The 25,762-nt window shown below is 40.2% G+C and overlaps 1 protein-coding gene and 1 long non-coding RNA gene across 2 annotated transcripts in view; one reads left to right on the top strand and one right to left on the bottom strand.

Moving 5' to 3' along the window:
* Positions 1-1,582: 1,582 nt before the first annotated feature.
* On the top strand, positions 1,583-6,349 carry LOC139682873 (uncharacterized). The gene is made up of 3 exons (XR_011699689.1): positions 1,583-2,591; positions 2,704-2,857; positions 5,123-6,349. It is a non-coding gene; the product is annotated as an uncharacterized lncRNA (long non-coding RNA).
* Positions 2,613-25,762, bottom strand: part of THADA (THADA armadillo repeat containing) — a 159,764-nt gene continuing 136,614 nt past the window's right edge. The window contains exons 37-38 of the mRNA XM_071577509.1: positions 5,093-5,259; positions 2,613-3,934 (exon numbers count right to left, since the gene is read on the bottom strand). Of these exons, the coding sequence (XP_071433610.1) occupies positions 3,596-3,934; positions 5,093-5,259 (506 nt within the window). The 3' untranslated portion in view covers positions 2,613-3,595. The remainder of the gene's footprint in view (positions 3,935-5,092; positions 5,260-25,762) is intronic.

The following is a 25,762-nucleotide window of genomic DNA, read 5'->3' as shown; positions in this document are numbered from 1 at the left end:
CCCTCCTGGGACGGGGCTCCCTCCCAGGACGGGCCGGCCGCCGGCCAAGGCGGGCCGGGAGCCGCCGTGCCAAACACCCCCGCCCCCCCGTGCCGATAAGGCCGCGCAAACGCGGCTTGTGAAAGGCGGCGGCTGCTCCGCTCCCCCCTCGTTCCCTCCCGCGTTTGCTCGGCCCCGGGACAAATGGGAAGGAGAACACAGGCGGGCGAACGTGTAAAGTTTTATAGCTGCTAAAGCCAGCTGAAGTGTTTGATCCTCTTGAGCTTCCGAGCCGGAATGTCAGGCCCGCGAAATCCAAGGGTGCAAACCTGACCACGTCAGCAGGAGCGCGGCGCTGGGAAAACACATTTGCAAAGGAAAGAAACTTCGGCTGGGGGGGTCGGGTCTCATCAGAGCCATTCGCTTCACACTCGCCGCCACGCGGCTCCCGCGCCCCTTCGCTTCCCCTACTCCTCCTCCTCCCGCGCGGCTCAGAGCGGGGGCTGCCGGCGGGGCCTTCGGGCGTCCCCTCGGCAGCGCCGGACACGGGCACCGCCCGCCAGTCGTCACCCGCGGCGGGACGGACCCGGCCGAGGAGATGGAGAATCCGCCGGGAAAGACGAGGAGCTGGGCGGCGGAAAGCCCAAACCTCGCTCCTTCCCGTGTCCCGGCAGTTTACTGGGGCCCGTGCCCCGCTCCGCCGACCTCGCTCCCGGCCCCGCTGCTGGCTCCCCGCCCCATTCCCGGCCCCGCTCCCATTCCCGGCCCCTCCCGCCGCCCGCGCGGCTGGCGGGGTCCTGGCGCCCCCTGGCGGCCGCCGGCTCCTCCGGCCCGGATCCACGTTCCTGCCTTCCCCTCCTCCCGCTCCGCCGGGGCGTGGCCGGTCCCGCCCCGGGAACAGAGGCTGCCTCGCACAGGGGGAGCCTTCGGGGCTGCTGCGGGTGCACGGGATAGCCGCATCACTTCTCATACCCCCCTCCGGAGTGGCCTCCGGACTGACCCTCCCACACATCTCTGCCGTGGAAACATCACCTTGGAGCAGATCCTGCCCGCCAGCCAACCAAGAGAACAGTTTACGATGACAGTCATGCACGGATCAATGTGTCATCGCCATTGTGAGGAATACTTTGATAAACTGACTGATCAAACACACGGCCGATAAGTGCACTGGCATCGGGTTTCGCTAACCCTCTCCTGCAATCGCTGCACAGGGTTTAAAGGTTCTTCGTTGAGTAGTTACACAGTAACCCACGGCCCTAGCACCGTGTGGTGAAATGTGTGTCCGCTGATAGAACTCGTATTTACTCTCTATAAACTCAGGCGGGATGACAGAGGTTCCAGATGCATCTTACCACCACGATAAGGAAGACTGGGTTTTCGAGCTGTTTGGTTACTCATTAACCAAGTCCTCAAGGCTTCACCAAATTACTAAAGTTTTATGGTCACTGTGGGTCTACTACTATGCTGTTACCCCTCTGCATTTATCCATTTCCCAGTATTAAATATATATGCATATGTGTTTTAAATTCTACCCAATTAAAAGGAAATTAAAAAGCCAATGTTACTAGACCATCTTATAGTGACATGAGCAGTTACACAACTGTAAAGTGATTTTGATGTATACGAACTTCTTTTTGTCTCCTACTATAACAGCTTTTGCCACACTAGTTCAAAAATGATGGACAGATATGGCAAAACCAGCAGCTGTTAATTAATTGTACAGGTCTTAACTATTTTTTAAGAGTGGCTTCCCGACATAATCTGGGCTGTTCTTTTCCCAGGAACTCAAATTAGATGCAAACAAATTAATTTTTAGCCTAACTCGCAGCATGGCTCATTAAGTCGGGTAGCGGGCATACTCTGAAACATCATTTCAGATTCCAGCATTTCCCTTTTGCCTATTGGAGTCTCAAGTTTCATCATAAATTACTTAACTCTGAAGCCAGGAAACTTACAGCCAGTACTTAAAATTTTGGGGTTTTTTCCAGTAGTGACTTTATTTTGTGCAGTGTTCAGATGTCCACTAGACCCAACCCATCAGCTTAGCTCGATTTACCGCAGATTGTATTTAAACTGAAGAAGAGGGCGGCAATGGACTATGGGGCACTGCAGCTCCAGCCACTGCGAGCAGCGCGGGCACAGCTTTAGCCTACCCGGGCTGAGCCCGAGCCTGAACCTGAGCCCGAGCCTGATCCTGAGCCCGAGCCCGGCTCTGCGGGAGCCCGACCGTGCCCAGGCCGAGCCTGAGTCCGGCTCTGCGGGAGCCCCCCCGTGCCCAGGCTGAGCCCGAGTCCGCCTCTCAGGCAGCCCCAGCCCCAGCCCGGCTCTCAGCGGCTCCAAGGCAGCCCCAGCACGTCCGGCGGTTCTGCGCCGCCACCTGCCGGCCGTGAGCCGCAACACTCATCCCTTACCTGTGTCACCAAGATTTCCTGCTCTGCTCTGCTCTGTTCTTACACATTTAGGTGAAGACTCCGAAAGCAAACAGTCGTTCGTTGGACATGTTATTCTTCCAAGGAGGCCGAATAACAGCGTACAGGGACGCACAACCGTGCTAGAGGGGGCCCAGCCATGCTACAGCCACATGTCCAGTCACAGCCCTTGGCTACAGGAAGGTAACGCAACCGTTTCACATCAATATTTATTTTTGATGTCTCATTTTCATATTGAAACCCAATTCCAGTTCCCAGAAAAATACAATGCACAAAAAGCATTTTTGCGTTTCAGGCACAGCAACACCATGGAACACTTGGAATAGTCCCCGTGGCTGCCCCACCTGAGTGCCAGTGAGAGCATCTCCCAAAAGCAAGGACTGGAGCACAGAAACACCTCTTGTACACTTCGGAGGGGCTTCAGTGCTCAGCAGGACCTTACTTTTCAGGTCTGCTTGCACAGCAAGCTGTTTTGAAGTAAATGTGAAACTATTTCATTTGCAATGGAACAGCTGCTTCATTTTGAACACAGTGGTCTTAATTTTAGAGCCATTTTATGAATGTAGTTGTTTGATTTAAAGGAAAAAAGAAGCATGCAGAAGTCTAACTAATGCTGCTTCCATGTGCAAAACAAGGTTACTACCAAAGTGAAAAACTTTGTATTCTTCCAGAGGAAAATGCAGTAAAATTTGAAATGTACTCTAAAAATTGTCATGAACAAATAACAATTTCTTTTCTTTTAGAAACATGTAAAAATAAAAAAGCATATTAATTTAATAATTAACATGCCACATTTTGAAAGGAGACCAAAAACCCAACTTCTCCTTGGTATTAAGATACAGGAGGTAAAATACAGGATAAAACATAACAGAACTACAGGTGGCCTGCACCTGGATGAATGGAAAGTTTACCTGCTTTACTTCCTACAGGAGCTGTAATAAACAATGCTCAGCTGAATAACATTAGCAAATGCATTTAGAAGGAACAGTCTTCCACAGCACGTCTGATAAAGAAAAAATCCATAGATTCATAAATAAAAATGTAGTTTCAGTCTGAATACTGAGTAGTTTGTTGCAGGTTTACTTGAGTCATCATAGCAATTCCTGATTTCTTGAATGTTGCTGGAATTCAGTTTCCCTGCTCATCCACTAACCTGTGCAGCTCCCTGAGGACGAACTTTTAATAACTTACTTTTCCAGATTTTCATTTTTGCAAGGATCATCAGACTTAAGCAGGTTTAGTATTTTAAGACAGACCACTATTCTCTCATTTTGAATAGCCAATCTTGTGAATTCTGCAGTTTTGGAAAATTCTGGAGCTGGAGGCAGTGCTCGGAGAAGATGTTCAACGAGCTGGGCTTGGTCCAGTGCTGTTCTTGATAGCTGTTTAAGTCTTTCATGATGTGGTAACGTTAGATGAGTCACTGATATAAGCTGCAAAAGGTGCTTACTAAGTTGTCTAACATGAATCAACTTCTCTGCCCAAAAATTCACTTCCCCTTTATCAAACAGATAATCATCTTCTTCCTTAACAAAAAGAAAACCAACAGTGATTAGGAAATGACTTGTGGTTTCATAATAATGAGAAAATCATAAAAGACATAAAAGAGGATATATACAGAAAGAGAGGTGTCACAGAACAGCTTCTTGATATTAAAAAAAAGGTAAAAATTCATATGCGTTTTTTAAAGGCTTGGGAAAACACAGTAAAAACGGTTACTACCTTGCCAAAGAGATTTTACCTTCAAAAATTAGGCAGTTATGGTACAAGTCTCGGGAAACAGTGGAAGTAAATAGTAGTCCTAATCTTTAACATGTGCTTGAAACAGTCTTATATTTCAGAGACCTCTCTGTAACCAGTACATTAATTTGTTATATCACGGAGCTTTTTGAGTGGATTAAATGAAAAAGGAAAATTGTATCAGTCAGTGAAACCTGGAGAGGCATACCTAAACCAGAGGCTTAAGAAAAGATCCATAATATATTTCATGGGTCACATTAATTGTCAAGAAACTTCTCAAAGATGTAGCTGCTCCTGCTCCTTCCGGTTTACCTTCCAGCATTATTTTGATTTTTACACTTTTTTCAAGACAAAAAGAGCAGAGTGTATTATACAGTATTGGGTTTTCCAGAACCAGTGTGGCAAAGTTTTTCTTTACAGAAATAATCCTTCTGAAGACAATGACTGATGTAAGCAAGGCTATTTCATGTGCTATGCAGAACCAGTCACATGGAAGATGGCATAAAGTTACCAAATATTTAAATGCTATCTCTGGAAAAGCCAGCAGCTGGGAGAGCACTGTTCTTGAACATCAGATGTGCCTGGCACTCACAGCTCCAGTTTAAATTCAAGGCAAGCCATCATCTGCAATAATACCAGAAGTCTTTACATTTCAGCCTCAAAGTGTTTTGGTCAACAGTGACTTGTGAAGTAACTCTTGGTTTATTTCAATGTTTGTTTATTGGTCTCTTTAATTTTAGGCTGATATGCCAGGAGACAGGTATCAAACTCTATTTTTATTCTAAATATTATCCATGTGAATTTTTTTAACAATTGTAAATCAGTTAATACTACAGTAGTGATCATCAGGTTTCATCAGATGAGATATTTCATTCCATCCCTACCACAAGACTGCAGAAACACAGTGTTTCCAACATGATATAGCAATTGGTAGTTAAAATTACCAGGGCTGAAGTCTCCAAATCTCTTTTCAGATCGCTGTCTCCCAGCAGCCATTCCAGCAGGATCGGCACGCCGGCATGGATCTCCCCCCACCGCTGCAGCAGCTCACACACTATGCCAAATGCTAAATCTAAGGCCATTGGAGCATTCACTACCCTAAGTGCAAACTCTGTTGAGACAAAATATGTGTAACAATACAGAGCAAGACCACAAACATTTTCAAATAAAGTCAGCACAAAAATGATTTCTTGAGAACCGATGCTGAATATACACAAACACACGTAAAATGATGAATTTTAAGTTTGATGAATGTTTACTTGTGTGCCACTTGGGGCTTTCCCTCAATTCCAAAATAATACATGAAACAACTGAAAATGCTGATGCTTAGGTTTTTAGTTTTTCCTGCCCATGAAGTAACATTTATCAAGTTGGGTTTAAATATAAAATGTGTCTGTTAGAAACATGTCCAGAGACAGTCCTGATCCTGTTACCTGGTGACTATTTTTGCAAAACTACAGCTATGCCTTAGATTTGATTTGATGTTTTAACTGGAACTCAAAACCTACTACACATGATATGTTTTTAAAGGGCTAGGATATAAAATGGATACTTATTTGGTGTGCCATCTCTTTATATATAATAAGATAGACATATAAATACACACACACACGTAAGAGAGATCAGGCACGAAGACAGGCTTAGAAAAGATGTTTGAGAGGGGAAAGGCAGACACTGTTTACGATATCATCACAGAGCTATATTTATACTGGTTTGGGCATCATGCCAGAACTGTACACAAAGCCATCATCCACACTGTATTTCTTCCCCAAACTTCCTCACTGCTCTCATTTAGGCAGATGCTGTTTTAACTATGTGGGTCCTAAGGCTGCCCTCAGTAACAGCGGATATAAAAATACCAGAAGTTCCATTTGCAGGAGAACTCCAACCACTATGTTCACAGGTAGGAGTTTCACCCCTCATAACATTAATGTTTGGGGTTTTTTTAAAAGGGGATGTGGAAGCGGAAAGTTAATGAACAAGTTCCTGTAAAATTTCTATTACTGTGAAAAGGATTTGGGCAAAATTCATCCTTGTCCATAGTCACCAGCAAATGAAAAAATGTTCACTGAATGGCCTGTCTTCTAAATAGTGGTATCATAACAACACCATTCTTGAAGGCTGCAATCTGCAAGCAGACAAGACAGCAGAGTCAGAACTTTTTGGTAAAAATCCATATAGACATGGAAAGCACAGAACCCTACCCTTTTGTGTCTGACTGTACTTAAGCATTTCTCATGAAGCAGAACAACTATTGACATAAATGAGGCACAGCAGTGCAGCTGAGACTTGTCCCTCACAACCCACATTCAGAGCTACAGCACGGACCTCTGTTCTGTAACCCTTCCTGAGGCCTCAGGCCAGCTGCAGGTTTTCTGCAATCCCTTGGCACAGACAAACAGGAAAACACAAGGATTGGGCAAATATGCATGCCAATGAATATGGAAATGTAGGAAATATCTAAGGGCAAAACAGACAGAAAGATGGGTATGTGGGACTTGACAGATCATGCAATGTACCAAGGACATTGGGGAGGATGAATTAATATTTGAGACCATGAGGACAAGGGACCATAATAAGGAAGGGAGTGAAGGAGAAAGAACAGATGGTCCCTTCTTTATCTTGGAGTTAGATGAGGGTAAATGGAAATCTCCTTGACCAAGCAACAGGAAGGCAGGCAGTCAATCTCTTGGTGACACTAATAACGTTACATACACAGTTTGTCTCTGCTAGACAGTAAAATCAAATGTTCAAATCTTCTTTCTTCATGTCAGGAATTATCACTGTATCAGGACATCCCTAAGCTTTGTCTGTGAGGGAGAACTTGCAATGGTGCGGTGCAACATTTTTTACAGGTAATATTTTTTTTAGGTATTCTTTTTGCTGACTTTTTTTTTTCTAGGAACTTGCTTGTTGTTTTTTGTTGTATTTGTTTGGGTTTTTGTTGTGTTGTTTTTTTTTTTTAAACTGGCTTTTTCTGTTGCTGCACCCCATTTGGTACCAATCTGATACTCTAAGGAATGGGCATAATGGTTGTCCTCTCTGTTGTGATTTGCTTAGGCTCAGGTAGGACACAGTTTCATTCAAGTACAGTTGGGATATGAGAAATACTGGCAAACCTCAGAGCTGGAAGAATAGAGATTAAAATGGGGCGTGGTGTTCTGAACCTGAAACAAACATCCTGGTTATGAAAGATTACAAAATGCAGCACTTTAAACCCACCTCTTTTGAATTCTGATTCATAGTCTTATGAACGATTCCTGAATGCCTATGACTGTCAGTATTGATATAAGGTCCCTTGCTTGTGTCACTTTATTTATATTTGAATATTTAGCAAATTCAGTGATGCTGGGAGCTAAAAGCCAAACATGGTATTTCTCACTACTGAGTTAGCTGTTGCTTTGGAGGACCAATTATAGATAGAACTGCCATTTTCTGGGGCCTTTTCTTCCTTTTTCTGATTTAGACTCCTTAAGTATAAATACAGTGATGCTCTCTGTGAACAAGAATGCTGGACTACTGAGAAATGCACCAAGAAAGATTGGGGCCTTTAATTATTATTACATGAACGTGCAGAAAACCACCAAGAAGTAGCAAAACAAGTAATGCTGAGGTCCTGGTTAGACTAAACTTGCTTGCTAGCAGTTTTTCAACAGCATGACACAGAAGAAAAAGCAGTTTTGTGGTCACAGAGTATGGCAGTCTTGTAGAGAATCCTAGAAGTTGCAACAAAGGAAATGGCAAAATTTTTTGTTTGTTTTGGCTGTTGTGGGTTTTTGTTTGTTGTTGTTTGTAGTGGTTTCTCTCTTCAAAGAAGAAAAGAGAAAAAAATACAGGAAAAACATGTAAAGAAGGCATTGCACACAGAAAAAACATGAAGACCCTGAACACAGTACTGACCCAAAAGATGCCAACCACCCTTCTGTGAACTGCAGAAATCCTTTAACTGATCAATGAAACTCATGTGTCAGTGCTGATGTTTGAAGCAGAAGAAACCAAAGCAACATCACTTTGATAATGCTAGAACTTAGGGTTCCAAAATTTGGGTAAAGAGCCTGCAGACCCTGAGCTTTGCACCACAGGAGCCAGCACAGCAACGTCCTGGTACTTCAGGTGTAGACACAGACTCAACAACAGATCGAAGTCTGACAGGTGAACAATCTTCCCTTCCATCTGCCCATCTCATCCCATCCCACTACTGTAGAGTATCAGGAATGGCTCCATAGTTTCTGAATTGCTTCCCCAGCTGCTGTTACTTCCAGAACACACTGACATTAACTGACTTTGAAACCAGTTCACTCAAATTTGATGCTAGAATAGTTCAAGGCTAGATTTGTGGACTGCCATTGCCACAAGGACAACAAAAAGATGTAGTATATGTATGAAAAAAATAAAATATTAACTCCCTAAGCTTGGAGGGCTGAAGTAATACAAATGAATAACAGCAAGCAAAGTTAAAAATGTACCTAGGATTTATGTCCCCCAGCTCTAAAAGTAACAGCCATGGATGCAGTAACCAAATACGGAATGTTTTAAGATATCCAAAAAGGTGTGTGTCTTCTGAAAATAAATCACCGATGTTTTAACTGCTTACAAGAACTGCTCCTCACATCATCATTTGCCTGCAAAAGCACGGCTGATTTTCAAGAAACCACATATTACACATGATGCTGTGTTTGTGACTCATGCTGTGACTTCAGAGAGTGGTCTGAGCAAGATGGAAGTTCACCAAGGGCAAAAAGGGCAGGTGGCTCTCCTTTCACCACAGTCCCCTCGGGCCATGGGCCCCTGATGCTTCCCTGGTACTCTGCTGATCACCTGGTAAATTAAAGCTCAGAACAGCAGAATAGGCATTTGGCACACAGCTCAGCGTGTGGGTTCTCCTGCTTGGCTGGCAAGCTGAGCTGGTTGCCCTGCAGTGAGAATTGGTATAGCTGGGGGCCGGGGAGGGAAGATTACAGGACAGCACGGGGAAGGAAAGATGCCAACGGGAGAGCAGGACCTCCCTGCTCAGCAAGCTGTTAGCCCAGGTCAGCTATCATGCCAAACTTCCCCATCAGAACCTTGCAAACAAAATGCTAACAGAGATTATTTAAATGAGAGAGTATTAATAGCCTTTCATAATGTAACTACCTATTTAAAGTAACTGAATAAAAACCATTTCAAATGACAGATTTATAGAAGCAGCTCACAGCTGATTATTGCCACAGGAACTAAACCAGCAGAAATCAAACCTGGAGGCATAACTATTGCCAAACACTGAAAATACAGTAGAGCATCTTCCACAACAGTTCTACAGACTATCAAAACTGTGTTAAAAATATCCTTTTTAAACTTCTAAAATGTGCATATGATCCAACATGCAAAAACTTCACAAGCAAGATAAACATCTTACTAAATAGACTGAAATACAAAAAAAATTCTCTATGACTTAAAACAAGTAGTTACAAGCAGAAGAATTAATACTACTCATTGAAATGAAAAATAGAGATAAGAATCAGGTACTACATGCTTTTTTAATTTTGAGGAATTGAATTTTCATAAAGGGAAAAGGGTTAAGTACTGCAGTGTTTTAGTCTTTGTGAATCCACCCACATAAAAATTAGACCTCCCACATACACATTCATATACTCCAAAAGCTTTGATCATGCCAGATGTAAATATTTTTTCTAGTAGCCTATTACGTATCCTCCAACTATACAATTGTTCTCTGTTAAAGCCTCGGTGATACTGTGGGGAACTGAAAGGATGTATTAAGAGCATATACACAGATTTTAAGGACAACCAAGATAAAATATAGGCAAAATAGAAAAGGAGAACATATTCCTTGCCTAACAAAGCATTTTGTAATTGGTTTTATATTGGGAATTGTTAACTGAAGTTCATTCTAGATCAAAGAGTAATGCAACTGTTGTAAACACATACTGTGTTCAGAACAAACAAAGAGAAGTAAAACTGCAAGGCAGCTTAGTGTAACAGCCCCAAAAGAAAGCCTCACAAAGAACAGTGTACCAACAGCAAGGATGAATTACAGAAAGTATTTTAGGTAGACCATTTACCATCTGAACTGGTAAAATATTTTCTACTTTCTTGCACAAAGTGCTGCCTACCTAAGGATAAACATTATCACACTCAATATGGTCCCTCGTAACACCCTGGCAAAATGAGGTAGTATTCTTACTTCAAAAGGCAAGCATGGACATTTAAAGCAACAAAGATCACTCTTAGCAAAACTGGGGATTTATCTCATGTTTTCTGATACATCACTGTAACAAGATGATGACTATCAAGCAAGACAGTGGGTTCCCATCCAAGTGATGACAGATTCAGCATCACAGTCACTAATACTTGTAATACTAGATTTGCAAATGGAAAATTTCACTTAATCAGTAATCACTTTTTTGTTGTGTTAAAGGTTTTCCTCTTTTTGCTGTTCAGTAATAATCAAATTTTCCCCTATTCTCAACATATCAAATATAAGAGATCTGAGTGAGGCAGTGCTGCAGATTTATTTTTTTACTTAAAATACTGTGCTTATGTATGCCTAAGTTTCACAAAACCTTAAAAAAAAAGGAAGAAAAGAAAAAGAAAAAAATCCCATTGGCCAAACCCTAGAGTTAAAAGAGCTTAGAAACTGCATTTCTTATGTTGAAATAACCTGCTCGTATGTTCCGCTTTGAGGTACAGAGGAATTGAACAACTCCAAAGCAATTCTACACATGGTGTCTTGTCACCAGAAAAACAACAGGGCAGAAGAAAAGCAGTGGCAGTACATAGAAAGCAAAGGGGTGTTTGTACCAACTCAGTCTCCATAAATAGAATGCCATCGCCCTTTGGGGCACTACTATTAAAGGAGGACAACTGAGAAATTAATAAATGAAACAAAATAAAGAAAATGTAGAAACTGTTATATCTGGATAGTTGGCAGATGCCTCTTGCAATTGCACTGTGTCAATTTAAGTTACAAACATCAAACTTTCCACTTTCTAAAATGACCATTTATGTAAAATCTAATCTATAAGCAGATTCCTTTTCATAGTGTTTCATAAAATCAAAGACGATTAGATCATTTCTATCCTCTTGAGAAATATCATTCCCTAGATGACGTACAATTACTTCATCTGTTTTCCATTTCCCTGCCTGAGTCTGTTTTATAGCCATGCTGTTTCAGGATGACTTTAAAAAGAGGCCCTTCCTGACATCACCCAACACCATGTCAAAACACAACACCATTACAAAACAAACTAATCAAAACTAATTTCTTAATAGTTGCAGTCTCTGAATAGAGCGGCAGTGATGCCGCTCTCAGCTTTGACTTTGATTATAAACAGATCTGAGTTAATAACATGTCTGATTATGGTAGAAACTTACAGCTTCAGGACTGAGCAGAAAATTACAGTTCCTTCTTGAGCTAAAAAGCACACACATTCATCATCTTTTCAAGCCCTTTTCTGGAATGTGAACTGAACACTGTTTTTCAACCCAGTAACTATGGGGTTTTTCCCCTTTTTAAATATATATATATATGCATACATAAGCTTTTCCCATGTGAGCCATGCCTCAGGTACACAAAGGGTTTTATTACAAAACAACCACAGCTCACAGATCTGCCAGAGGAAATGAGCATTTGGACTTTACTACTTATATTACTGCTTTTGCAGAACCTCCCCCTCAAAGCCACGTCCTAATTTAAACAGCAAAAAACCAATACCCCCTGCCTAAACCCACAGAACTCATGCTTTTCCTTTTGAAAAGGTAAAAATATTATTCAGCTAATTGTTTAAGACACTGCCAATGACAGCGTATGGTTTTAAACTCAGATGATGTATTTATGGGAAAAATAAGGATAAACCCACACAGTTTCAAAACTAGTACCACTGGAACTAAATATATGACTGAAGACTTTTGTTATTGGCTATTTTTAAAGCAGTAACAGAAAGGCACACTTTGCTATGGAGTCATAGCCATGACCATCACAACTTGCATACGAAGCCTATCAAGATCTGTAAGCTGCTGTCCTGTTTACTCACTTGCAATTAAAATGCTGATCAGAAAAAACACCTTTAATAGATTATTCACATGAACACTTCATTTAACATTTACCATTTCCAGACTCCAGCACTGAGCAGGTACAATAATTTTCCAAGTATTCTTTCTTAATTTTTCAAGCATTACCTTTACATAACACTGCCATGGAGTAATTAATAGAGCTAAATGAAGCACTGTCAGTAAATAGTCAGTAGCCAGTCTTTGATGGATGAGCTGATTCTAATTCAGTCCATTCACTTTCAACTTTAATTAGTGGCATTGTACTTTAGAAAGCAAACAGTGCCTTCACCCATGTGATGATCTAACCTTGTGTAAGTCGGCCGAGAACAACTTGTAAGGTGTTGACATGAATTTGGGAATACAACGTAAAAAAATCAGTGTTTACACATTTTTATATAATGTAATTCTTCAAACAGAAGTAATATAAAGTTCTCCCTGCAAAAGCCACTGATTTTAACAAGTATTATACACACTAATAAATCTTGCTAAGACAGTTATGAGTCTCAATGCATAAGTTCTCTCTCCTTTTTCTTTAATTAAACTAATTGATCTGAATTACCAAGTGTATGTTGGTGGAATTTTTTGCAAGACACAAATACAGGCATAAAAACACTATGTCTTTCTACACAAGTACTGATACAACACTTAAATTTTTTGGTGCTATAACCCTTGTTCTAGATGCATGTTTGACTCAACTCATGACAACTGCTAAGCAAGCTCTTCACTTTTGAGTTACTAGAACTTAGAGTAGTTTTAGATTACTGAAAAATTTTCTAATTTTCAAGGCCATTTAGGTTACAACACACTTTGATCTTGTTCTCCATTTTCTCCTGAATGTTAATTTACATTGGTATTTCTCATCATTCTTCTAGCAGATCTCTCTAAAGGGTGGGACAAGGCAGAGTTGCAGATTCCTTCAAACTGTGGCTGTTGAACACATCTGAGTAGAGACTTGCTAACTTACTAGAAAACATCTAATTCAAGTGTATGTGTGACTTACTGAATGAAGGTATTTTTAAGCAGAATAGCAGAAAAGCAACTTGGGAACCTTAAAACCTCAGTCATAGTATCTGTTTGCACACCTTATAATGAAACAGTATGGGGAGAAACTGTTTTTAAGATGGTTTATTTTTAATTTTTATTTTGTTTCACATTACTTATTAAAAAAGGGTAACATTCAAAATGAAGTGGCTATAAAATTGTTCTTATGGAAAGTGCCATAAAACTTTTCTAGAATAATTTATGTCAAAATGTTCATGATACAGTCTCAGCTTCTTTACTGGCCAATTTTCTAAACCCACTTCCTCACCATGTAAGAGAACACACTTAAAGAGCAAAACCCCACAGGAACTGCTCACTACATGAACGCTTGATGAAAAAACACCAACCACCCTTACAAGCTTCCAATACAGTCCAGATTGTCTGTCTTATTCAGATGTTTTCTAAAGGATGAAACTTGTGTATAAAGGAAAGCTTGCATTATTTTTATTTTTTTGTTGACATACATGTACACAGACATACAGTGCTTTGGAAATATATTAAAGTTTGCAAACACACTAATGTGAGAAGGTACCAGGACCACAAAACATTCACGATGCAAGTGCTTAGTATAGTTGACAAAGAGGACGTTCTTCCTTTTTTCTGCCAAGATCAAAATGCCTTCCAATGCCTGCTGCAAGTTGGTTTCAATGCAGTATAGTATGATCTGTTGTACACAGTTTTCTGACATTACAGCAAAAGAAGTCAGCCTGACTCTCAAGCTGCAGTCTTACAGACAAGCAGGTGCTGCCAGGGACCTCCTATTCAACAAGTCAGTGATTACAGATCACTCAGGGACAGTGATCTAAGGAGAACTTAGGGGCAGTTCTCCTGCTAGTGTCTAACAGGTGTAAACAGCCACAAGATTCAATTCGGAATGAAAATATCTCTCTCTGGAAAATTTTTCAAGAACATTTTCACTCCACGAGAGAGCCATTTGCTCTTTTCACTGGGAAGATGATGCATCACTTACAACTGAATTGGTTTCTGGCCTTTCTTTCAGAAACACTCAGAAACGAGATGATGTATACCTACTCCTCACTCTACTACCAAAAGTTTTGAACAAAATAAAGGCTCAGTGATCTAATCACCCTAGTGTGGCTGAGGCATGTCTAAAAGTCAGGACTCAATGGTTCTTTCCAAGATGGTATTCACATTAAAGAGATTCCGAAGAGTAGTTCACCTCCTTTTTCCTTCACACAGCTCTTGCCACCTGGGTGACTTATGGATTTTGCACCTTTAGTGACCCAGGACACTTCTATATACGTGGGCAGGTCCACACCTATTTGGAAGTCATATGACTTACTTGTATCTCTCTTACTGAAATACCTGAGGCTCTGGCACCTTCCATACAACTGCAGTCTAAATGCATAACAGCTGGCTTAAGATTTACTAGGAAACTTCTAGCTGTCATCAGGGCATCCTCTAGCAGGCTCCAAGGGACTTGGATGGCATGTCTCCATCCCCGACATCTACTGGGTGGCTACCTGCAACTTCATCTGCATCTCCAGCAGACACAGCACAACTCTGGAGGCCTTAGCACACTCTGGTGGATCAGTAGATCATAACATTGTATAAATTACTTTAAGGCCTTCTTCCAAGTAAATTTATGGAAGGAGCAGGAGCTGCTTAGTCTTGCATAAAATGTAAATATATACACAGACTCTTTGACTGATTAACAGTATTCAATCAATAACCAGAGTTCTTGGACAGAAAGTTAACACAGACACCAATATACTTGTCTAATCCAGATTTTACATTTGTCTTTTCCATTTCCTTCAAAGTCCTTTGAAGAATTGGTTTGTGCCTCTTCAGCTGAGAAGGAACTGAGTGCTGTGAGCGTTCTCCCCACAGTGCTGAATATAACTGCTCCTTGCACAAGACACGACAAAAATGAAAACATTTGTTTCTCACGTTGTAATGCAGACATGAACTATGCAACACCGGGGACTTCCCCATCACAGGGAAGAAATATCTGCTTCTATTCTCTACACATTTAGTATATGGCTTTGAACCTTTCTTATTCAAAATATTTCAAATAGGCATAGAAGACAGAATGGCTAAGTAACCTGTGACTCTCAGTCATTCATCGTGATATGGAGTGCTTCATAAATCACTTGCACTTATAACGATGTGCACAGAAAGAAGGAATGGCACTATCTATTCTGCAGGCAGAGTAGACAGTCATGAAGATGAAAAAATTTTGACTAGTTTTAGATGTCTGATCTGAGACCTGTTTCACTGAGGAGTCAGCACACCACAATGCTTTAATATTCAAAATGCATTTCCCTCTGGCTTCAGCTGTGTGTGCACTGAACTCCTGCAAATCATGCCTGCAAGGTATCCAGCTAAGCATTCAGCAAAGTAGTGACCTCCTTTCCTAGCTCTGCTTGGAATGACTTGCTTACCTGCTCTAAACAGCTCTCAGGGAGAGGCAGGAACAGAATGCAAATAACAAAAGCAAAACTAAATAGCTTTGGCATGTCCCTTCTTGTGACCCTGGTCTCACTTTATCACATTCAATTTGCAACTGAGATAGTAGTACTGTTGGAGATGGTAATTTCTTATACTGTAGGTTCCTGATTCATCACCAGAGCAAATCTTCACTGTCTACTGAATGACAAAAGAACAACTGGGAAAAAACCAAACAGTGATAGTGTAATTTATCCTTGCTTCTTCATACATGTGGTACTACAAGGTTGATTTAAAGTTGAATTTCCTAACATATGGATACTTGACCTTGCAATCTTCTGAATATTCTTAGGGTGGGGAAGGGCTGGAGGAGGAAGATGGGAATATGTGTGTGTAATTTGCCAAGTACCAAAAAAGAAGAAATCTATACCTTACCCAAATAATGTGACTTTTTATTGAATCTCGTGCATCAGAAAAACAGTGGAGCCACAAGGCTGACTGCTTGAAACTAATGAAATGATAGGAAACAGTAACACCTGTAGAAATGAGAGGTATATCCACAGCACTGCTCCAGTGTCTTTTACCTAGGCCCAGTCACGAGACTCCACAGCATCTCAACACAGATCTCATTATCTTGACAAGTTAAGCCCCAAGTCTGACACTTGGCCTCACAGCTACCTCCAGTCAGTGTCCCAAAATGCAGGAAAGCATCCCCCTTTTTCTTCGTTGTCCATTCTGCTTCTTTCATATATTTTCTCTTCTAAACTCTTCAAAAGCCTCGCCCTCTTGTAGTATCTTTCACCAAGAACTTTTTCCCTCCTTTATGGTCATCACTCACACTGACAAGAGCGAGTCTCCTCCCCCAACCAGACTGAGCATCACCTCCCGTTCCCTTACTCTCATCAGTTTAGCCTGACTCTTTCAGCAGTCAACCAAATTATTCTGATTTACCTTTTGTCCCTTCTCTAACTATCCTAACAGCTTCTCAGAAGTGATGGCTTATCTCCTCGCCATTTTGCTGACCACTCAGAGGTATTACCAAAAGCACAAGAGTTTTCATTTAAAGTATCTAACCACAGTCTGGAGCAGAGCTACTGACAGCCATGGCCACACAGTCCTTCTGAGGCAGTTCCTGGCACAGAGCATCCTCAGCAGCCCTGCTCGGAATGCAGGTAAAGCATTTCAGGAGTAGAGAAATCTAAGATGTTTAGTGAACACAAAAATCTTCAGAGGTTTTAGCTTTTGGGCTCCTTTCAATCTCTATTGTGTATCTATCCATATATCTGAAGAGTATAGCATTTTATAATCCTATTTCTCAGCCAAATTTGTACATATCTTACCAAAAATGTCCTGCCTATCCAAAGCATACTTGTGTAACAGCATTCAAAGAAAAGACCTTCAAACTTTTTCACAGCCTGCATAAAAACATCATTTTCTCTTCATTTCCTATGTAGAACCATGTCTACAGTAACAAAAATCAAATAAAGTTCATAAAAAGTACTCACAGTATGGACAAAAGTTGGTACCAGCTAATAAGGATTAACACAAGTAGCTGAAACTCAGGATTTTACAATGAGAAGGGTTAGGCAACCCTAACAACAGCCCATCAATCCTCCTTATAAAAATACTCAGTTCACACAATTCAATTTACGAAACAAATTACAAAGAGCAGAATGAGATAGAAAAGCAGAAGCAGTAAGTTTACAGAGATCAATATAAGATCTGTTGAAAAGGTGCAAAATCCACAAAGTGTGAGGGCAGGTAGAGATGAAGGGAGCACTCAGTGCACAGAAAAGAAGACAACACTGGTATATTTTATTCAATCAGACTGGCAATCTGAAAGAATAAACAACATCAAAGGGATTTTTTCCCCATTTTAAAACAAAATAAGGAAATCAGGAGGCATGTTTCTATGTATGTGTTTTCTACCACAACTTCTGAACCAGCTGTACAATTTCAATCTAGTCTGACAAAAAGGATGTTTCTGTGTTTCTAGCCTTGTTTCTATGAAACTAGCCAGCTGGGTAAAGAAAAGAGACCCCATTGCTGTCATGCCTAGTGAAAGGCTGAAACTTCTGTCATCAAACATTAGAAAGTGCACTTATCTGTGAAACAAATCCATGAAAAAGCCCCCACACCAAACCCTAAGCTTCCTTCATTTCACTGCTTAAGGAAATTTTTTCCTTTCTTTTTTCCTTTAATTAAATAATGCCATTTGAAGTTACAGTCCACATTGTGACAGTAATAGATCTCTGACATAAAGACTCTTTCTCTCTTTAACATCTTATTTTTATATCTGCATGATTCAAATGAGTTTCCTTCAGGAAAGGCCATCTTCTGCTTCATTTTGCAATGGAAGTCATTAGTTGAGCCTTCATTACTAATTGTGAGAGTCAAGTAAAATCCTCTAGACTCAAGCATTTACTTTTATTCTGTGACAGCCTCCCACAGCAGCATGCAAATGATCATACTAAAATTCAAAATATACTGCAAAAGAAGGCAATTGTCTCTACTATTTCTACAAATTTGAAATTAAACCACTGTTGTGTTCTGCAGACCAGCACAGAAAATAATCAGTTTTTATATATAAGTGCTACCTCACTCTGAGATCCCTTTATCCCTAGGCTGTCCTCACACCCCACTGTATTTTCACTCCAGGGTCTGTGCCAACCTTGAACTAGGAGAGCATGAAGTCACTGGCTCCAAAATATCCAATCCCCTGTATTTTGGTATATAACCTGAAAGACTATGATCTTGCCTAGTTAAACTGATCTACCCAACACAAGTTGCTTTCATAGAATCATTAATGCTGGAAGAGACCTCTGGAGATGACCTAGTCCTACCTGCAAGGAGGTTGCTTTAGGAGATGGAAAACAATATTAGGAATATCTTTTCTGAAAGGCCCTTCATTAACAAAGTTTATTTGATCCTAACGCTACTGGGCCTCAGATAACACGGCACATACCTGTTTCCTGGTGTTTCTGAGAGGTGGTGGTGATGCAATATGGTACATTAGTATACTATACTGCAATATAGTGATTTACTGGAATAATTTACATTTGGGGATTTGAATAAGGAAAGATATTCTGGACATTCAATTCCTAGTTGTGCTTCCTAATGGCTATACATTAGACAGTGAGCTTTCAGTAAGTACGAGCAAATAAAAAATATTAAAAAAAATCTATCTTCCACTGTTAATAGAAAAAGTAGGTTGAGCACCAGTGTAGCAATTCACAGTCTTGAAGGTCTAGTATTACAATATACAGATTCTGGAATTAGGGAAAGTTGTTTTTGTTTGGGTATGAGCTTGTAAGTACATCAAGGAGAAGTCTAAAAGTGTAACTGTGGTCTTCAACACCAACATGAAATCAGCCTGTGTGTGTCTGCCCATGCGGGAAAGTGAAAGGGCAATTAACATAGTACATGAAAAAATGAATGGGTTTTATTAGTCCTGGTAACAAGATATTGTAAGTCTAAGCTTCACTGTGATCAAGCCAAGTGTGTAAGTTAATCAAGACCTTCACTAAAGTATTTCTGTTAACACTTTCATCTTACCAGTGGGAATTATTTATAAAATGGTTTTCCACTGCCAGCATGACAAGGTGATCATTAACACAGCACAGACCATGTGAAAGAAAAAAATTAAAAACATGCGAAAGTGGCATTACACTGGTACTGTGAGCAGCTGCCATAAATAATTCTGCTCCTCGAGGTGATTTCAACAGTCTTGCTCTAAAGCTAATAAATCAAAAGTCCTTTATAAAAACTCTAATTCTCAAAATTTGAATTTCTAGGCTTCCCAATCATGTTTAACTTTACTTTCTCATGCATGAGAAATCAATTTGTTCAACCAAGCCAGTTCCGAGTTCCCCTTGCAAGAGCTCATTTGGAACTGATTATAGAAAAAAGGAGATATTGAGTTTTACACATCTTAGGTTTTGAAGTTAAGAGCCCATTGTGTCCCATAACTGCTTCCCACCCCTGCCATCAGTACACCAGGAATTAAAGAAACCAAATCAATGGGAAGGCTGTGGAGCAGGGAGTCAGTAATACAACAAAACCAACTTTCATTCTAGGGTGTCATTTTGACTATGGCACAGGCAGGTACTATCTTGGTCATTAAAAATTCTGAGTGCTGACTTATGTGAAAACAAGGTGGTGGTTTAGGTTAGTTTATAAAAGTGTTGAATTCTCTACCTCACATCCACCCACACATACACAAACTGAATTTTGTGTGCAAACATCTGCTTGCAGAAACGTATCATCTCCTCATTCTTAGTGAAATATCCCCTTGGTGCAAAATAACATTACAAATAAATATTAGTAGCCTACATGCACATCTTGAAATGGACCTTGCATAGGACAAATATTTTGTACAGGGCTCTGCACTGGTTTTTAGTATCATTCCTGCAGAGGTGATATCTTACAATGCAATTGGCAGAACAAGAGGAAAATTGCAGCTGAAAGACAGAGGCCTTAATTCTCCACAGATGTTGATTAGAGTTTTCCATAAGTAAGGCATTGACCAAAAATAAATTTATTATTTCCCACAGCATTACACATGCACTTCTTAGCAATATTTGTACTCTTTCTGTGAATAATATAGATATTTGAATTAACATTTCCTACATTTAGCTTAAATATGAACCGTTTACAAACTAGACATGTACAGTACAGAGACAGACTTTTAAAGCTTTGCACATTTGGGCTATGAGGTAACAAGAGAATGGAAATAATTCATTGAAAACTCATAAAATTTAGCAAGTTCTCCAGCCTGCCACGTGATTTGTGCAGGCATTCCAGCCCAACCTTTATGAAGAATGCCATGTGTGTATGGGTGTGGCTGCTCAGGGCGCTCCCAAGTCTTCCCTTCAGAAGCTCTGGCATACAGCAATCAACAGAACTGTACCTGAAGTTAATATTCAGGATACCAAAAACATCAGAGATGCTGGCCTATATTCATCTGAACTTCTGCATCTTAAGCAGTCCAAGGAGGAGGGGATGGCTGCAGACTATGGGCAACTAAAGCCATTTTGTGCACACTCCCAGTTAGAATAGCACCCTCTTTGTTCCAGCTTTCACCTGGGCCAGGTAACAAATTATCAAAAAGTTACCACCAACTTCCATATCCTGGTTTTTAACTGTATCTAAGCCCTGGTTGGAGAGAAAGTGAGTTTCATATTAAATCAAATTATTTTAATTTGTATGCAACTCCCTTTAATTTCTCCAATGTTCTTCTTTCCCTTATTCCCTTTTCTCAACTCCTAATCATTAAACAATTCTTCTTGAAGTAACAGGATTTCTTTCCTATGTTTCTTGGCTATTGTTCAATACAATCTAGATTAAAAATATTTTTTATAATAACTGTCCCTTATATCAAATTGCTCAGATCTGTAGCCATTGGTCTTTCAAAAAAGAACTCTCCTGGGACAGCTTTACCCTTTTATAGTAGCGCTGAAACAGAAGGAGCAGTATTAATAAGAGAACTGCTGCAACTGGTCAGCAAAACAATGCAATTTGTGCCCAGACTTCAATTTTACAAATAAAGGACAAGCTACATCATTGTTAGTCCAAGTTTCATTTCAGTTTTTCAAACTAATAAAATCAGAGTCCATTTATTCAAATTATACATTTGAACCTTGGCATAACAAGACCTGAATACAGTAGCAAAATGTCATACAGACAGCTGAACATTTTTCTTGATTCTTACCATGCCCACATTTAGCAATGCAGAATGACAGCTACAAAAAGCAAACAAGAAACCAAACCAACAAAAATCTACAACTCTTCACAACATAGCTGTAAAAACTAGTCAATGTAGGGTAGATAATACAATTTCTTTTCCCCTGGCCTTCCCTGGTATTCTTTCACTTTCTTGTGGAACAGAGCACTTTTGCTCCAAAGCACTGGCTCTTCTGCACTTTCAGCTTGTTTAGAGAAAGCATGAAATAACTCTATTCAGAAGAATACAGTCAGTCCTTCAGTTTTTTGTTTACTCCTGCAGAGGCTGATTTTGCACAGTTTATTGCCCTGGTTTGCAAAACTATTTTTTCAATGAATATAATTAAGAGTGTTGCTTACTCTTTCTATAATTAACCAGGAATAAAAAGCAATGCAATAAAAGAAACAAACAGATTTTTTTAAACACTAACCTACCATACTTATCTCTCATAAATAAAATCAGCACTTTAAAAGCAAAAGATGATCAATAGTGGTGCTATTTTCCTTATATGAAAAGGGCCCACACTTGCTAAGCTAACAGGGACAATACTTTTACAGCAAATATCCAAAAACCTGGTTTCATAAGCTTAGGAAGTTTCATAAAAGAACTGCAGGATGGTGTGAATTCACTTTGGCTTCAGGTCAATGCTTCTTCATTAATATTTTACTCACAAACAAAGACTCCAAGTTTAGGAGGTAAGCTGTGGACAGCCTTTCTCTACACTGGCATCAGAAAGAAAAATTAAAAAAGGCAGTCAGCATATTCAGTGATGGGTCCCTGAGCCCAAAGGCAATTAACTGAAGTTTTCTGAACAAAAATATTTAAGCCATATTTTCAGCCAACTGATGATGTCCTCTAAGGACATTATTCAAGAGCCACCATTAAATGATGAAACAATCATACTACAAATGCAATTCTGAAGACCTACTTACTTCCCAATCAGATCTTGCAACAGTTTTCATAACAATAGGAGGTATTTTTGGGATATAAAACTAGGATGTCAGATATCACAGAAATGTTAATACAAAGACACAAAATACGCCTAGATACAACTAGACTGCAGGTCAAATCTGCTCCTGAAACAGCCCTAAATTTATTCTAGCAGAGAGACCACATGAATTCATTTACACTCCTAGACCTCAATTCTTTCATCCTGACCTGTAATTGTTACCTTCTCAGAACTACTATAGCAGATGTAAAAAAAACCCCCAAATTACAGCTTCTAGCCACAATAAGTATTTCAGAATCTCTACCACGTGTCATTTTGCTTTCTGAAACAAACTTCTTAAATATAAGGTCATCATAGTCATCAGAGAGTCACCAAATAGCACAGGTATTTATTACTTATTTAGTCCAGGATTTAAATGGACATCATTACACATCTGCCTCTCTGCATAAATCCTACTCTGTGTGTGTGCATAAGGAAGCATTGACCATTAAAAGCACAAAAGGGCAAAAAAGATGCAGCCAGAGGCAGGGGTCCCAAGCAGGAGACTCAACATTCAACAATTTGAGAAGAACTGTCCTTTTTCTGTGTGAACCCTATTGTGCTTGTGATCCTACAATTACAGATAGCTTAAGTATGTTATCAGTGATGTTACCTTGCATGGTTTACACTACTGTTCAGTAACATCTAGTGCACTTCACTGTGCAGTGTTCTAGTAATTCTTGGCAGCACACCCTTTGCCTCCCTTGCTCGGCCGCTTCAGAGGATTCCCAGAATACACATACAGCTGTTTGACCTTCCTCCTGTCCTCAGCAAGCCTTATCTAATGTAACTGAAGAGATGTCATCACCTCACAGTGTCTCTGAAAACAAAGTCCTACACCATGCTTGAATATAATACCACAAACTGCTGCCACTACTTTACATCTCTCCACTGGGGCCTCAAGAAATACTGCTTATAACATAGACTACTCCATAGGTTCCATGCATAATCTTTTGAAAATAAACTTAATTTCTAGAAAATCATCTCATTCTGCAACAGTAGCAGCTCTGCTTTGCTGTGATTTTTTCCTGCTTGTGACTGTATTGCATCTTTTTCATACTTTCCTATGCTTCTGCCTGGATGGATCTTGTCTATGTCTATTCTGCTTTCTACTGCTTAAAGGCCATTTGGATAAATGCCACTTCCCATTTAAATCCTAACATTCATCTCAAAAGAATCCTCTTTCATAGCAGGCTTAGAAATCCAGTTCTGTTTAGTGAGCTCCACATCCAGTTTACCAGAATGCAGTTATCAAAAATACTCACAAAGCAGAAGAAATCCTTGAGCTGACTCCAGAAAAAATTTCATTAACCTTCCTTCCACTTGTCCACAATAGAAGGAACAAACATATTTTGGCTAATATGATTAGCAGTTTTCCATTAGTAACCCAGACAACGCTGCGAGAACTTCTGGACTGTTCCCAAGTACCCGTGGCATATCACAAGATCTGCCTGGGAGATTTGTCTGACCAATAGATTCCAAAATGATAAGCAACTCTCAAGATAGCATGGATGGCAATAAACACATTTTAAATGCTCTTTCCAATTCCGTTTTTTACAACCCAGACATTAGGAAGGACCTGAAGTGGAGCCATTTGTGGGACGCTCTTAACTTCCCACACCACAGCCAACTGTATCATAGCAAGTCAGGTATCTAGAATGAAAATGTTTAATCTTCTGTATGTGGCTGTAGCCAGCCATTCACAGCACTGCCAACCAACCTCCATTCTCAGGCTGGCTAGTGGAAGATATCCAGGGAGAATATTCAGCACAGCTCCTTCTATAGTCAGGTTCTGGCTTTGTGCTTTTTGTACACCCTCCCTCAAACCTCTAAACAGAGAAGAAAAGGCACAAATCTGACTTTAATCAAGCAAGGGAAATCTATCACCTACAATCCTGCCACAGACTCCAGTTAATGCATCCTTAAACCAGTTTGCATGCATGCAGTTCCCTAGTTTATGTTTGGGCAGTTACCACTTATTCCTCAAAGTCAGGCAGCTGCCAGAACTGGTTTTAAGAGCCACAACTAAAGGAGCTGTCTGGGGCCTTAAAGGCGGAATAGCCTAACCTGAACATCAGGGCAAGTCACCCAGTGCATGAGAAAAGCTGAACCCTACACATTCAACTTTGTCCAGGATCAGTTACCTGACATTTGTTTTATTCACCACAGTCCTCCCATTTGCCTCACTGGAAGGCTACACCAGCAGAGAAAAAGATCAAAAAGTGATGAATCTGTTCCCCAGTCTACAAGAGGATGAACACGTAAGTCATACGAAAAGGAGAGTTCTGAACAGATTGTTAGCATTCTCTCCTTTATATTTCATCGAAAGAGACACAACAAATTAAAACTTGCACATTGCACACAGCAGGTTCTAACCCCCAGTTATTTTCCCTCTCCAATCCCACAGCACGTACTTAGCACTTTGTAAGTAAACAGAGGGTTAACCTGACATACTGATGAGCTAAAGCTTTAAGAAATCTATTTAACACATTAACCCAACAATAAACATGTGGAAGAAAAGCTCCTTTTGCTATGGCCAAAGTTTGCACTTATTTTAAGGAATAGTTTGAAAACAGTTTCAAATGCCAACAAGCAGATGAGGCAATGAATAAAATAAAATACCTTTCTTTACTGTTTCCCATGCAATATGTGAGATGCTTTCATCAAGCAGCTAAACATCACCAATGTCAATGGCATTTTTAGCATTTTAGGTTTGCACAGCATTGACTCGTAGCTGTTTCACCAGCAACTGGAGCAGATGAAATCTGAGCCACTTGTCCTGAAATGCTTCATGGGCCAGTTGTAAAGGACATTTGGGGTACAAGCTTTGGGATCACGCCAGTCACCCATGATTTGCTGATATCACCCGTGGTGTCAATGATGACTGCCAGACCATTGTGCTGCATTAACATCACACAGACTGTGTTATCTCTTATCTCCTGCTCAAGTGATTTACTACATCTTCTTAGGGCATGTATGTATGAAACTTTCTGCACTGCCTGAGGTTCACCAAGGAAGATTTTTAGAGGAAAGGAACAAGAAACAAATCTGAGTAAGATTTCTTCTCTCCTCATCTCTTTCAAAGGTTAATATAGGCAGTCTGATCTTCCCTTAACTTCTTTTCCTACCTCTGCTAAAATTTATTTACACCACCACCCCCAAAAAACCCCCATGCAGATAAGCCTTCTTCCACATACATGCATGACAGCCACACCTACTCTGATTCATGAGGATGTTTATTTTGAATTTATTTTGATTTTTTAACTCATGATGTGCAGAAAAAAAATAGAGGTGGAAGCAACACCTTTGCTTCCTTCATGCCAAGGTGACAGCATGGTTCATAAAGAGAAATGTTCTACCTAGACAAGCAGTTAGGTCCAAAGTCTTTCTGAAGTCTAGAAAGGA

The sequence above is a fragment of the Pithys albifrons genome, chromosome 2 (assembly GCF_047495875.1).
Source record: "Pithys albifrons albifrons isolate INPA30051 chromosome 2, PitAlb_v1, whole genome shotgun sequence".
In the NCBI taxonomy this organism is placed as follows: Eukaryota; Metazoa; Chordata; class Aves; order Passeriformes; family Thamnophilidae; genus Pithys; species Pithys albifrons.
This window is presented reverse-complemented; position numbering and strand designations above follow the sequence as displayed.